General features: G+C 36.2%; 1 protein-coding gene across 2 annotated transcripts in view; it reads left to right on the top strand.

Annotated features, from left to right (window-relative positions):
• The window catches only part of USP32 (ubiquitin specific peptidase 32), a 230,091-nt gene that overhangs the window by 53,410 nt on the left and 161,488 nt on the right, over window positions 1-15,193 (top strand). For both annotated transcript variants that reach the window (XM_004434819.3, XM_014790920.2), the window contains exon 2: window positions 11,142-11,269. In XM_004434819.3, coding sequence (XP_004434876.1) covers window positions 11,142-11,269 — 128 coding nt within the window. The remainder of the gene's footprint in view (window positions 1-11,141; window positions 11,270-15,193) is intronic.

Raw genomic sequence — 15,193 nt, 5'->3', positions numbered from 1 at the left:
CTCTTGTAGCTTGTTGGGAAAGGGTGCAAGAGATTGTTTTTACTTTCTCATTGTTACATTTTTATAGTACTGTATTCTTACTTGGATGTAATTTTCTTTTTCTTCTCTAAGACTCTTTGGAGGTTTTAATGTTTTTTTTTTTCTTTCTTCATTATTTCCGTTCACCCCTCTTTCCCCTATTTGTTTTGGTACCTTTCTTGTTGGAATCTTCCTCAATGTTTGGTGTTCCTTAGCTGTTCATTCATTGTTTAAAAGTCCACTCCGTTGATATATAATTTACATACAATAAAATGCAAAGATTTTAATTATTCAGTTTAATAAATTTTGATAAATATGTTCACTTATGTTACTATCACCCCAATCAATTATATGAAACATTTCCATCACTTCCCTCCTACCTCTTTGCAGTCTCTGTTACCTACAGTCCCACTCACACGCCCCTCACGCCACCATCTGTCAATCACTATCTTTATCATCATAGCTAGTTTTGCCTCTTTAATACTTTCATATAACACAGTTATACAGTGCAAAAGAATCATACTGATTCTTTTGTATCTGGCTTCTTTTACTCAGCATAGTTTTTGAGATGCATTTATGTTGTTGCATTAATCAGGGGTTTCTTCATTTTTTTTGCAGAATAGTATTTCATTTTATGGATATACCACATTTATTTATTCACCTATCCATGGACAAAGGGGTTGTTGTTTCTAGTTTTTTGGCTATTATTAATAAAGCTGCAATATACATTTCTGTACAGTGTTTTCATTTCTCTTGGGTAAATAACAAGGAGTGGAATTGATGGATCATAGGGTAAGTATATGCTTAACTTTATAAAAACTGCCAAGCTGCTCGTTTATTTTTAAGAGTGATGCATTAAAAGGTTGATTGGAAGACTTAGGTGTTTGACTATATCGCCTGTTGACTTGTGGATTTTCCTGCTGGGTAATTAGTTAAGAACCCAGCCATTTCTATAGGGAGAATGGAGACCCTCCCCTCACCCTATGTCAGTAGCGGTAGATCTTTGTTCTAGGCTCATTTACTTTCTTCAAAGAAGAGTCCTCATTTATTCTGCCTTTGTGGCTTACATGTCAGAGTAGGGTAAGGGCGGGTGGCTAGATGCAAATGCTCACTTAGTCTTCCTCTTTTTTCATACCTCATTATCCCTTCTATAGCTTTCAGCTGCATCTGGTGTTTCCATGTATGGAGCCTTTCTGTCTTAGTTTCTCCAGAGAATGTATCTCCAGTCTTTTGATATATATCTACATGTAAAAGGTTGGTGTGAAAGTGGTAGTTGTGTGGGTAGGTGGTATACTGGTGCCTGACTGCATCTTGCTGCAAGGGACTTGAGAGTCTAACCATTCCTCACATAGACTTTCAACCAGTCTCTCTTTAGTCCCACCTTTACCCCTCTGCCTTTTGTCATAATTGATACCATCAATTCCTGAGCCTTTTTTGGGTGTTCTGGACAGGATAAATTAGTTTACTTCTTGTTCACATTTCCCAACTGCTGCTACTGCTTAGGTTTCAACTTTCTTTGGTCTGCTTAGGTCAGTCACCACTCCTCTAGATACTTAATGTTCCCACCAGAAAAATTTGACTATCTCCTAGGTCCTCAGTTCTCTCTTCTCCTGTTCTCTTTGTCCTTGTGAATTTATATCTTTTTTTATTCTTGCTATAATTTTAGTGAGATCTAGAGAGAGAAGAAATAAAAAAACACATGTTCAGGTTTTCATTTTTTTCTGAAATTGCTTTTTGTTTCTAAAACTAAAATAACTACATTAATATTATGTTTTTGTACCTTAAAATTTTACTAGGCTTGATTCTATTCTATTTCCTGTCTTGCCTAAATTTTTAAAGTTTTCACAGTCTCACTTGTACAATGAACAGTTTTCTGTACTTCTTGTCTACAGATTAACCAATTGTTAGTGGGTTTATTTTCAGTAAATATGGATCTGTGGCAATATTTTGATATTCTATTTTGAGCATATACAATAACTTATTTAATCTGTCCTCTGTTGACGGACGTTGTTTGCTTTTTTTAAATGCTTTAAAAAGCCTATGTATACATTTTCTCAGGTTATAAATGAATAAATTCATTAGTCATCAGATTGCTATTTTTTTAAACATATTACCAAACAGTCCTTCAAATAATCCGTAACCAGCAGTGTATGAGATTATCATTTTATATCCCAATGATTGATTTTCTTGTCTCCTCCACTAGACTATGAGCATCCTAATTTGTTAGTAAAGCCATTAACGAAAATTAGACATCTTGAAGAAATAGGTATTCCAATAGCTGAAGTCATTTCTTCTCCATTACAGTAATTTATAAGATGAGCTTTGTTCTATTTTTCATTTTTGCCTTCTACAAAGGAAAAAAAAAATTAGTATTGTCAATGCAAAATAACCAATAAGCATTCTATAGATAAGAGAAGTAAGGTGAGTTTTACTTGAGCCAGAGTGAGGATTGTAACCTGGGAAGGCCTTAGAAAGTGTTCTGGAGAAGCATGGTTTTCACTACAGTCTTATATCTTTTTAGAACAAAAAACACACCCAGGATACATTTTCATCCAAGTTTCAAAGAGGTATTTAATTGCAAATTAGCAGGTCAACATGACCCTGATGTTAGGAAAGGGACTAATCCTGGCATTACCAATAGGGTGTAGGAGGGGAGGGGAAGTATGCATTGTTATCTTGAGAGTGGATTCTTTACTTTAATGGTTAAAGCAAATGTACAATGTATGTTTGGTAGGCCATAGTCAAGCTTTTTAGTTCAAGCTGAATCAGTTTTGAACCAAATGGTTACCCCATATACCTCAATATGTGAAAATCTCTTGTCAGTATATTGGGGATGTTAATATTATCAGTCCAATTTTTAATGAATTAAATATCTAGTATTCACACTTTTCTCTAGCTACTTATTCAAGTATTAGTTCTTAGTGTTTTATCGTTGCCTTACATGTTGCTAAACCATGAACTTTCCCTCCCTATGACAAACATTTATTCAATGATAATCTATGTGCCAGGCACTCTTCAGTCTTTATCTTGCCGGTCCTTTCTGCCTTACTTGAGACTGTGGACTAGGCCCTTCTTCCTGTCTTTTGGAGACCACACTCTTTTGTTTCTCATGTTTTAACTATTCTTTTTAAATTAATATTTAAACATTTATTTTTCTTTTATTATTATTTTTTTATTGAGGTAACATTAGTTTATAACATTATATAAATTTCAGCTGTACATCGTTATATTTCGATTTCTGTGTAGATTACGTCACGTTCACCACCCAAAGACTAATTACCATCCATTACCATACACATGTGTGAATCACCCCTTTCGCCCTCCTGGTTGTTATTTTTTTTGTTGTTGACATGTATGAGTTCTTTATATATTTTGGATATTAACCCCTTATCAGATATATGGTTTGCAAATGTCTTCTCCTAATTGTTAGGTTGTCTTTTTGTTTTGTTGATGGTTTCCTTTGCTGTGCAGAAGCTTCTTAGTTTGGTGTAGTCCCATTTGTTTATTTTTTCTATTGTTTTCCTTGCCTTGTCAGACATGGTACTTGAAAATATGTTGCTAAGACCGATGTTAAAGAGCACACTGCCTATGTTTTCTTCTGGAGTTTTTATGGTTTCAGGTCTTACATTCATGTCTTTCATCTGTTTTGAGTTAATTTTTGTGGATGGTGAAAGATAATGGTGTACTTTATTCTTTTGCATGTGGCTGTACAGTTTTCCAACACCATTTATTGAAGAGACTTTCCTTTCTCCATTGTATGTTCTTGGCTCCCTTGTTGAAAATTAGCTGTCCATAGGTGTATGGGTTTATTTCTGGGCTCTGGATTCTGTTCCATTGATCTGCATGTCTGTTTTTGTGCCAGTACCATGCTGTTCTGGTTACTATAGGTTTGTAGTATATTTTGAAATCAGGGAGTGTGATACCTCCAGCTTTGTTCTTTTTTCTCAGGATTCCTTTGGCTATTTGGGGTCTTTTGTTGTTCCATATAAATTTTAGGATTCTTTGTTCTATTTCTGTGAAAAATGTTGTTGCAACTTTGATAGGGATTGCATTGAATCTGTAGATTGCTTTAGGAAGTATCGACATTTAACTATGTTAATTCTTCCAATCAAAGAGCACGGAATATCTTTCCATTTCTTTGTATCTTTTTCAATTTCTTTCAACACTGTTTTATAGTTTTCAGTGTACAGATCTTTCACCTACCTGGTTAAATTTATTCCTAGGTACTTTATTCTTTTTGTTGCAATTGTAAATGGGATAGTATTCTTAATTTCCCTTTCTACTACTATGTTGTTAGTGTATAGAAAAGCAACTGATTTTTGTATGTTGATTTTGTATCCTGCACCTTTACCGTATTCATTTATTATTTCTAAAAGTTTTTTGGTGAATTCTGTAGGGTTTTCTGTATATAAAATCATGTCATCTGCAAATGGTGACAGTTTCACTTCTTCCTTTCCAATTTGCATCCGTTTTATTTCTTTTTGTTGCCTGATTGCTCTGGGTAGGACTTCCAATAATATGTTAAATAAGAGTGTCAAAAGTGGGCATCCTGGGGCCAGCCCAGTGGTGCAAGCGGTTAAGTGCGCGCACTTTGCTGCAGCAGCCCAGGGTTCACCAGTTTGGATCCCGGGCGTGCACTGACGCACTGCTTGTCATGCCATGCTGTGGCAGCGTCCCATGTAAAGTGGAGGAAGGTGGTCATGGATGTTAACCCAGGGCCAGTCTTCCTCAGCAAAAAGAGGAGGATTGGCAGATGTTAGCTCAGGGCTGATCTTCCTCGCACACACACACAAAAGCGGGCATCCTTGGGGCTGGTGTGGGGGCATAGTGGTTAAGTGCACATGCTCCATTTCGGTGGCCCGGGGTTCGCAGGTTTGGATCCCAGGCGTGCACCAATGCACTGCTTGTCAAGCCATGCTGTGGCAGCATCCCATATAAAGTAGAGAAAGATGGGCACGGATGTTAGCCCAGGGCCAGTCTTCCGCAGCAACAAAAGAGGAGGATTGGCTTCCGATGTTAGCTCAGGGCTAATCTTCCTCACACACACACAAAAGTGGGCATGCTTGTCTAGTTCCTGTTCTTAGAAGGATAGCTTTCAGTTGTTCTCCGTTGAGTATGATGTTAGCTGTGGGTTTGTCATATATAGCCTTTATTATGTTGAGGTACTTTTCTGCTGTACCCATTTTATTCAGGGTTTTTATCATAAATGGATGCTGTATCTTGTCATATGCTTTCTGTGTGTCTATTGAGATGATCATGTGATTTTTATGCTTCATTTTGTTATTGTGGTGTATCGCGTTGATTGATTTGCGGATATTGGACCATCCCTGCATCCCTGTAATAAATCCCACTTGATCAGGGTGTATGATCTTTTTTTTTTTTTTTTTTTGGTGAAGAGGATTAGCCCTGAGCTAACATCCGATGCCAGTCCTCCTCTTTTTGCTGAGGAAGATCGGCCCTGGGCTAACATCTGTGCCCAGCTTCCTCTACTTTATGTGGGACACCACCACAGCATGGCTTGACAAGTGGTGCATTGGTGTGCGCCAGGATCCGAACCTGTGAACCCCAGGCTGCCGAAGCTGAGTGCATGCACTTAACTGCTACACCACTGGACCGGCCCCAGTGTATGATCTTTTTAATGTGGTGGTGTTTTAATTTTGCTAGTATTTTGTTGAGGATTTTTGCGTCGACGTTCATCAGTGATATTGGCCTGTAATTTTCTTTTTTTGTGTTGTCCTTGTCTGGTTTTGGTATCAAGGTAATGTTGGCCTCATAGAATGAGTTAGGAAGCTTCTCCTCCTCTTCAATTTTTTGGAAGAGTTTGAGAAGGATAGGTATTAAGTCTTCTTTGAATGTTTGGTAGAATTCACCAGGGAAGCCATCTGGCCCTGGACTTTTATTTTTTGGGAGGTTTTTGATTACTGTTTTGATCTCCTTACTGGTGATTAAATTCTCTATTTCTTCTTGATTCAGTTTTGGAAGGTTGTATGATTCTACGAATTTATCCTTTTCTTCTAGATTATCCAGTTTATTGGCATATAGCTTTTTGTAGTATTCTCTTATAATCTTTTGTATTTCTGAGGTGTTCTGTTGTAATTTCTCCTCTCTCATTTCTGATTTTATTTATTTGAGCCTTCTCTCTTTTTTTTTTTGGTGAGTCTAGCTAATGGTTTATCAATTTTGTTTATCTTTTCAAAGAACCAGCTTTTCATTTCATTGATTTTTTTCTATTGTTTTTTTAGTCTCTATTTCATTTATTTCTGGTCTGATTTTTATTATTTCCTTCCTTCTACTGATTTTGGACTTTGTTCTTCTTTTTCTAGCTCCTTTAGGTGCACTGTTAGATTGTTTATTTGAGACTTTTCTTGTTTGTTGGGGTAGACCTGTATTGCTATCAACTTCCCTCTTAGAACCGCTTTTGCTGTACCTCATAAATTTTGGCATGTTGTATTTTCATTTTCATTTGTCTCCAGGTATTTTTTGATTTCTCCTTTGATTTTTTCATTGACCTAGTCGTTGTTCAGTAGCATTTTATTTAATCTCCACATATTTGTGGCTTTTCCAGTTTTCTTCCTGTAGTTGAGTTCTAGTTTCATACCATTGTGGTCGGAAAAGATGCTTGGTATTATTTCAGTCTTCTTAAATTTATTGAGACTTGTTTTGTGGCCTAATATGTGATTTATCCTGGAGAATGTTCCATGTGCATTTGAAGAGAATGTGTGTTCTGCAGTTTTTGGATGGAATGTTCTGTATATACCTACTAAGTCCACGCGGTCTAATGTGTTATTTAAGGCCAATGTTTCCTTGTTGATGTTCTGTTTGGATGATCTATTTATTGGTATAAGTGGAGTGTTAAAGTCCCCTACTATTATTGTGTAACTGTCTATTTCACTATTTATGTCTGTTAATAATTGCTTTATATATTTAGGTGCTCGTACGTTGGGTGCATAGATATTTACAAGTTTTGTATCCTCTTGTTGGATTGTTCCCTTTATCATTATGTAGTGCCCTTCTTTGTCTTTTGTTACAATTTCTGTTTTAAAGTCTCTTTTGTCTGATATAAGTATTGCTACCCCAGCTTTCTTTTCATTGCCATTTACATGGAGTATCCTTTTCCATCCCTTCACTTTCAATTTGTGGGTGTCTTTAGATCTGAATTGTGTCTCTTGTATGTGGCATATATATGGGTCTTGTTTTTTTATCCAGTCAGCCCCGCTGTGTCTTTTGATTGAAGCATTTAGTCCATTGATGTGTAAAGTAGCTATTGATAAGTATGTACTTATTGCCATTTTGTTACTTTTTTTCTGGGTGTTTTAGTAGTTCTTCTCTGTTCCTTTCTTCTTCTCTTGCTCTCTTTCCTTGTGGTTTGTTGGCTTTCTTTAGTATTATGTGTGAGTTCCTTTCTCTTAATTTTTTGTGTATTATATTATAGGTTTCTGGTTTGTCATTACCATGAGGTTCATATATAATAACCTACGTATATAGCAATCTATATTAAGTTGATTGTCTCTTAAGTTTGACCTCTTGCTAAAAGCTCTACTCTTTTACTCTTCTCCTCCCACATTTTATGTTTTAGATATCATGTTTAACTTCTTTTTTGTGCATGTGTATCCGTTATCCTCTTATCATAGAAACAGATAATTTTAGTACCTTGGTCTTTTGACCTTCATATTAGCTTCATAGGTGGTTGATCTGCTACCTTTACTGTATCTTTGCCTTTATCAATGATTTTATTGTTTGTTTTTGATAATTTTCTTATTCCCATTTGTGGTCTTTTCTATTTAAATAAGTCCCTTTAGCATTTCTTGTAAGGCTGGTTTATTGGTAATAAACTCCTTTAGTTTCTGCTTGTCTGGAAAACGCTTTATCTCTCCTTCTATTCTGAATAATAACCTTGCTTGGTAGAGTATTCTTGGCTATAGGTTTTTTCCTTTGAGCACTTCAGATATATCATGCCACTCACTTCTAGCTTGTAAGCTGAGAAGTCAGCTGATAGTCTTATGAGGTTTCCATTGTGTGTAACTTGTTGCCTTTCTTTTGCAGCTTTTAGGATTCTCTTTTTAGCTTTAACTCTTGCCATTTTATTTATAATGTGTCTTGGTGTGGGCCTCTTTGAGTTTATCTTGTTTGGTGCTCTCTGTGCTTCCTATATCTGGATATCTGTTTCCTTCTTTAGGTTAGGAAAGTTTTCAGCTGTTATTTCTTCAAATAGATTCTCTGCCCCTTTGTTTCTCTCTTCTCCTTCTGGGACATGTATAATACGGATGTTAGTGCGCTTGATGTTGTCCCAGAGGTCCCTTAGACTCTCCTCGATTTTTTAATTCTTTTTTCTTTTATCTATTCAGCTTGGGTGATTTCCTCTAGTCTTTCATCCAGCTCAGTGATCCATTCTTCAGTATCATCTACTCTGCTGTTGAGTCCCTCTAGTGAATTTTTTATTTCCATTATTGTATTCTTCATTTCTGATTGGTTCTTTTTTATATTTTCCAATTCTTTGTTGAAGTTCTAACTGAATTCATCCATTCTTCTCCTAACATCAGTGAGCATCCTTATGACTATTAGTTTGTAGTCTTTATCAGGAAGATTGTTTATCTCTGTTTCGTTTAGTTCTTTTTCTGAGAATTTATCCTGTTCCCTTATTTGGAGCATATTCCTTTGTCTCCTCATTTTGCCTCTGTCTCTGTGTTTATATCTGTTTATTAGGTAGATCAACTACGTCTCTTGATCTTGGAGAGGTGGCTTTAGGTAAGAGATGCCTTATGAGGCCTAGCACTGTGCTTCCCTCTTGTCAGCAGTTCCAGATGTTGCAGGAGTGTCCCCTGTGTGGGCTCTGTGTGTCCTTCTCTTGTGGCAGGGTTGCTCTTGTTGGCAGGTGTACAGGGAGGCTAGGCTGTCCCCCTGGCTGGCTGGTTGTAATGCTCAGCTGTGTGTGGCTGCTTTGGTGCCTTTGGTCACTTTATCGGGCATGGGGAACCCCAGCACAGTTGGCTGCAAGGTCTAATAGCGCATTCCTGCTGCAGTTTTTCTGTTAAGTGAGTAGGCCCCCAGCATAGCTGGTTGTTAGGCTCAGGGGCTTACAATTGCTGTAGGCCTCCAGCCTGCAAGGCTGTTGTCATCTCTTTCAGGAGTGCAGCTGGGTGAGGCCAGCCCTGGCCCCAGGTGTGGCAGCACACAGTTGTTTCAGGCATTGAAGGTGGGGCTAATCCCCTGTGTGGCTTAAGATTGCTTCCAGCTGAAGTGCTGTGCCAAAAATGTGGCTTTTTCCTCTCCAGAAAGGAATTTCTGCCTCTTCCACCTCAGTCAGAACGGTTCCTTGTTGTGGGAGTTGTTTTTATCCAGTTTTCAGTTCTCTCTCAGGGGTAATTGTTCCAAGAGCAGTTGTAAATTTGTTGTGTCTGTGGGAAGAGGTGAGTTCAGAGTTCTCTTATGCCACCATCTTCCCAGCAATCTGTTTTTTTTTGCTGAGGAAGATACGCCCTGAGCTAACATCTGTTGCCAATCTTCTTCTGTTTGTATGTGGGTCACCCCCACAACATGGCCACTGATGAGTGGTGTAGATCTGCGCCCAGGAAATGAACCCCAACTGCTGAAGTGGAGTGTGCTGAACTTAACCACTAGGCCACAGGGCCAGCCCTAACTATTCCTTGTCAATCTTCTTTGAGTATTTTTTCTTCCTCTGCAGACACTGTAGGCATTGGTTTCTTTCAGTTTTGTCTCTATCTCATTGTGCTTCTTATTGATGGTTTTTAATTGCCACCTATATGCTGATGATGCCCATCAAACCTCTCCTATGTTTTACAGTCATAATTGTAAAAGCCCAATGGATCTCCCCAAGGTTCCTCTTAACTCAGTATGTCCTTACCAGAATTTATCATCTTTTCTTCTTTACTTACTCTTTTTCTTACATTCCGTTTTTATATGATATTACCATCCTTCAAGTTTCCCAGGATAGAATCCGGGGTATTATTCTAGATTGCTTCTCCTCTGATTCAAGCTTTAACTTCTAATGACTTGTTCTTCTAGCTATTTCCCAGAGTTAGCTCCTTCTTTTCTTCTTGTAGTAGCAGTCTACTTTTTGCTTCCAGGTTTGTTCTGTTCTATACACTGCTGGTAGAGTGAACTATCTGAATTGTATCTGACTGTGCCCTGTTTCCTATCTGCCTAGAGTTTGTATCTGAATTATATCTGACTGTATCCCTTCCTTATTGTAACAGAACAGAATCTCTGTGAATTGGTCATTGCCTGCCTCTCTAGGTTTATCATTTATGACTCCCTGCCTTATTTATTTTGTTCCAGTAACACTGGAACAATTCTCCATATGCTGTATACATCATTGTACTTTGAAATAAACTATTATCTCTGCCTGGCTTGTGCTTGTCCTTTTTGCTTGGGTTAGCCTTTAAAATTTTATGTAATCATTCTCTCTGTGCAGAAGTCTTCTCTTTCTTCCACGATGGGCTAAAGGTACCAGTTTCTGTGCTTCCATTGTGATCATTGTACTGACTGCATAATATTAGAGTATTTATTTTTCTGTCATTGTGGATTGTTCTATTCAGTGGAAAAAAGTCTTCAATGCCTAAAATAAAGTAATGGCTCAGTAATTTTTTTTTGATAGTGGGTGTCTAAGAATTGTAGGTTGATAGAATCATCTATTTATAGATTACTTTCTTTGTAAATGATAACAAAATCTAGGCTAAACTTGGGGGCTATCCTCCACAAGGATAGATGCTTGTTCAAGGAGTACAAATAATGTAATTTTTATCCTAAAGGAAATAAGTGTGTTGCTGCTGAAAACATATTAATGCCAGAATCTAATGCCATTTAACTTACCTGCTAATTTGAAACACTTGTTACTCCTTCCTTGCCCCTGCCTATAATTTGTATGTATAATTTAATGTTCTGTCGTTTTAAGATAGTGGGTCAAGAATTTTCTTATTTATTTTCTAGATTAAATTTGAAAATATTAGAATTATGAGAAAACATCTTTGGGTTTGTTTTACTTATCTGGAAAGAGAAGTAATAATTGCCAATTTTTATTAGGAAACTGGGTTGAAAAAAATCTAAAGATTTTGAGAGACTTTTTTCTTCTGGTTTCTTACCCATCTTCTATTTCTGAATTGCAGTTACAGATGTAGAGCTGAAACGACTGAAAGATGCCTTCAAGAGGACCTGTGGACTCTCATATTACATGGGCCAGCACTGTTTCATCAGGGAAGTGCTTGGGGATGGAGTGCCTCCAAAAGTTGCTGAGGTAATCATTATGTTCTAGACTTTACTGTGAGATAGTTATCCATCAGCCTGAATGTTTGAGGGGCCTCCTGGTGTTAACAGATTTAATCTTCCCCACAGTTAATTTTCTTGCTGAGTAGGTAAACAGGTCTTGCTTTAGATGTCAGTATGGCTCTTAGAGGCCAAATGGGAGTACTGCAGAGCTGCAATTCTGCTTCTTTTGTATATCTGAGCTTTAAAGCCACTGATTACAATCATGGGACCATTTTTGTGACTGGCTTCTTATAAACTTTATCCCTCTGACATGTAATTTTTATTGGGATTATGTTTTATAAATTTTGTGTTAAAGAAAATCTTTCCATATAGTAAAACTTAAATTAATTCTATAAAATTAAATGTTGTAAGTGAAACACTAACTTATTGGAACTTGTAAAGTCTTATTTAAAGTCTACTAAAATTTTTAGGTAGAGATGAAATGCAGTTAGTTGATATAAATATTCCCTTTCTAAAAGTAATGAATATACTATTCTATAGGTATATATACAGGTATGCATTATGTCATTCTAAATGTGAAATGAGAATAACATTAATAAAACAGTGAAAATTATAGGAATTTTAAGCTTAGCATACTACATAGAACCTTAATTCACCATTCCTAATTAGTGACAAGTTCTATTTCTAACCTGTGTTGTGTGCTTTTGAACCTTGTGGTTTATATAATAGGGAGATTACATTTGTTGTTTTTTTGTGTGTTTTAATCTTATTTTGGTGGGGCTGTATGTTGCATTAATTATCTTATATGTATTCTTATGTAAAATTATGTACTTTCTTGTTCTGCCATTATTTTGGATTTATGACAGGGTTATCTTTTTTCTTAATACTATTTATTGGCTTCTCTATTTCAGTATGAATTCATCTTCTTATTTTCTTTTCATTTTTTTGTCTTGAATGCTAGTATAATATAAAGATTTGGAATTTAGAATTTTTCATTTTAGGATATAACTGGCAATTTAATGAGATATAGTGTAAGTTGCCAGTTAGAGGAAGTGATTTAAACTGAGTCCATAGTAATTAGTACAAGATGTTTCCAAATTCAAATATATACTGACTTCAGCCTTTCTCTCCCCTCAGCTCCTTTCTTAAGATCAAAACTGTCAGACTCTGTAATTCATGGTGCTGGGAATAACTTGGGTCAGAATATCTGCCTCATCACTTTGGATCGTATATAAAGATTTACATGCGTATGTCTATACACCTAAAGACAGATATTCAATCAAGTTTTTGTCCATTTTTTAATTGGGTTGTTTGTCTTTTTATTCTTGAGTTGTAAGAGTTATTTATATATTCCAGATACAAGTCCCTTATAAGATACATGATTTGCAAATATATTCTCCCATTCTGTAGATTGTCTTTTCACTCTCTTGGTAGTGCCTTTTGAAACACAAAACTTTAAAATTTTTATAAAGTCCAATTTGCCTGTTTTTCCTTTTATCACTTGTAGTTTTGGTTTATCTAAGACACCATTGCCTAACCCAAGGTCACAAAGATTTACTCTTCTGTTTTCCTCTAAGAGTTTTTAGCTCTTACGTTCAGGTTTCATCCATTTTGTGTTAATTTTTATGTATGATGTGAGGAGTCCAACTTCATTCTTTTGCGTATAGTTTCTCAGTTGTCTTAGCACTGTTTGTTGAAAAGACTGTTCTTACCCCATTGAATTGTCTCGTCAGTCTTGCTGAAAATCAGTTGACCATAAGGTTTTATTTCTGGTTTCTCAGTTCTATTTCATTGATTTCTGTGTCTGTCCTTATGTCAGTATCACATTGTCTTGATTACTCTAGCTTTATAGTAAGTTTTGAAATCAGACAATGTCATTCTTCCAGCTTTGTTCTTCTTTTTCAAGTTGTTTTGTCTATTCTGGGTCCCTTGCATTTACATGTCAGTTTTAGGATCAGCTTGTCAATTTCTGCAAAAAAGGGATTTTGATAGGGATTGCTTTGAATCTGTAGGTTGATTTGGAGAGCACTGCCATTTTTAACAAATATTAAAGTCTTCTGATTCATGAAATTAGAGTGTCTTTCCATTTATTTAGATTTTTAATTTCCTTCAGTGATGTTTTATCGTTTTCAGTGTACAAGTCAGATGTCCATCATCTGAACAAAATGTAGTATATCTATATACAGTGGAATATTATTTGTTAATAAAAAAGAATGAAGTTTTCTATGTGCATGGATGAACCTTTAAAACATGCTAAGTCAAAGAAGCCAAACACAAAAGACCACATTTTTTTTTTTTTTACATTTATATGAAATGGCCACAGTAGTCAAATCTATAGAGACAGAAAATAGATTAGTGGTAGTTTGTTAAAAATTTAGGGGTTTATTTTTTTTCTTACTTGCTTGCTTGGCAGCTGTGACTTCCTCCCCTGCTCTGATTTTGGAGACACAGTCCATGCATCTTGTGTTTTGGAGGAATCTATCCTTCCTGGGATGTCAGGCTACTTGATTGCCCTGTGATCTCAGCTCTTTGATGGGCTCAAGAAATGTTGTAATATGATAGTTTATCTGGCTTTTTATTGTTTTTGGATTAGGAGTGACACTCTTTCAGGCTTTCTGCATCTAAGGTGGAAGTGGAACTCCCTGCAGCATAATTTTTATATGAATATTTCATAAATTTCATTTCACCCAAAACTGTTTCAAGAGTCTTGCTCTGTCCTTTGGACTACCTGTTAAGAGTTATCACTGGATGGAATAATTAAAGTAATTGTTTTACAAGAACGATCTTCATTTAAAGTTGTAAAATCCGCAATGATAGTTTCAAGCTTCAGTTTCATTGTAGTTAACACTTTTTTGTGTAAACTCTAGCATAGTATTAAACACAAATAAAAATTTTATAAATGGTTTTAGTGATGAACTTCTTTTGCCCTATTATTTACTGACCTAGGCTTATTTTAAGTGAGGAAGGGTACTGTTATCATATGGGTATTGATTAGTACATATAATATATTGTGTAAATTATAAAGTATTATAAGGAACTAAGTACTTCTATCTTCAATTAATCTCTGGTATTTTCTCAGGAAAGGAGGTCTTTATAGTTTCTCACACAGTAATCTCAAAGGATAAGTGAACCCCATTAAGCTCAGTTCTGGAACATTTTCAGCATTCATATAAAATGAGCTTGTGGCTTATTTGAGCCATCTCTCCAAAACAGGCAGATCAGTAGATGGACTTCATTAGCTTTTATGTGAATTTGGGAAAGGGAGAGAATTTCTGAGTATAATTCATCTTGCAGAGTACAAAGTTATTTGCTAAACTGGAAATGATATATTTTAAATGGATGTATAGGTCGGGCAGGTAGTTTTGAAGCTCGAATTTAGTTTTAGTGGATGGGTAGACTCAGAATGGAGAGTCTGTATTCTGTCGCTGCAGGGGAATCAAGTTAACTGATGGGATTTATAAACAAAGTGATTAGTTGCAAAGCTAAGGAAGTAATTATTCCACTGTATATAGCCTTTGTGAGACCTTTCTTAAAATCCTGTGGCGAGCTTGGGCCTTAAATCTGGGTGAAGAGGGTCACCTGCTCTTGGCAAGATTCTGAAATTAATGTTTTGAGGCGCAACAACAACATTTTAATGTCAATATCTCTATGAAAAAAGCCACAGGAACCACTTAAGCTGCCAATTGTGAATGGAAAAGAGAACTTTATTCCCTAGTTAATCAGTGTTTTTCTTTATAGTAGAAGTAATAACATACAGTCATGTGCCCCATGATGATGTTTTCGTCAACAATGGACCGCGTATATGATGGCACTCCCATAAGATTATAATGGAGCTGAAAATTTTCTATTACCTAGTGACATTGTAGCCATCATAACATCATAGTGCAATGCATTACTCACATATTTGTGGTGATACTGGTGTAAACAAACCTACTGCGCAACCAGTCATATA

The sequence above is a fragment of the Ceratotherium simum genome, chromosome 16 (assembly GCF_057802395.1).
Source record: "Ceratotherium simum simum isolate JZ-2026a chromosome 16, ASM5780239v1, whole genome shotgun sequence".
NCBI lineage: Eukaryota > Metazoa > Chordata > Mammalia > Perissodactyla > Rhinocerotidae > Ceratotherium > Ceratotherium simum.
Note: the sequence above shows the minus strand (reverse complement) of the source record. Positions and strands in the feature narration are given on the sequence as shown.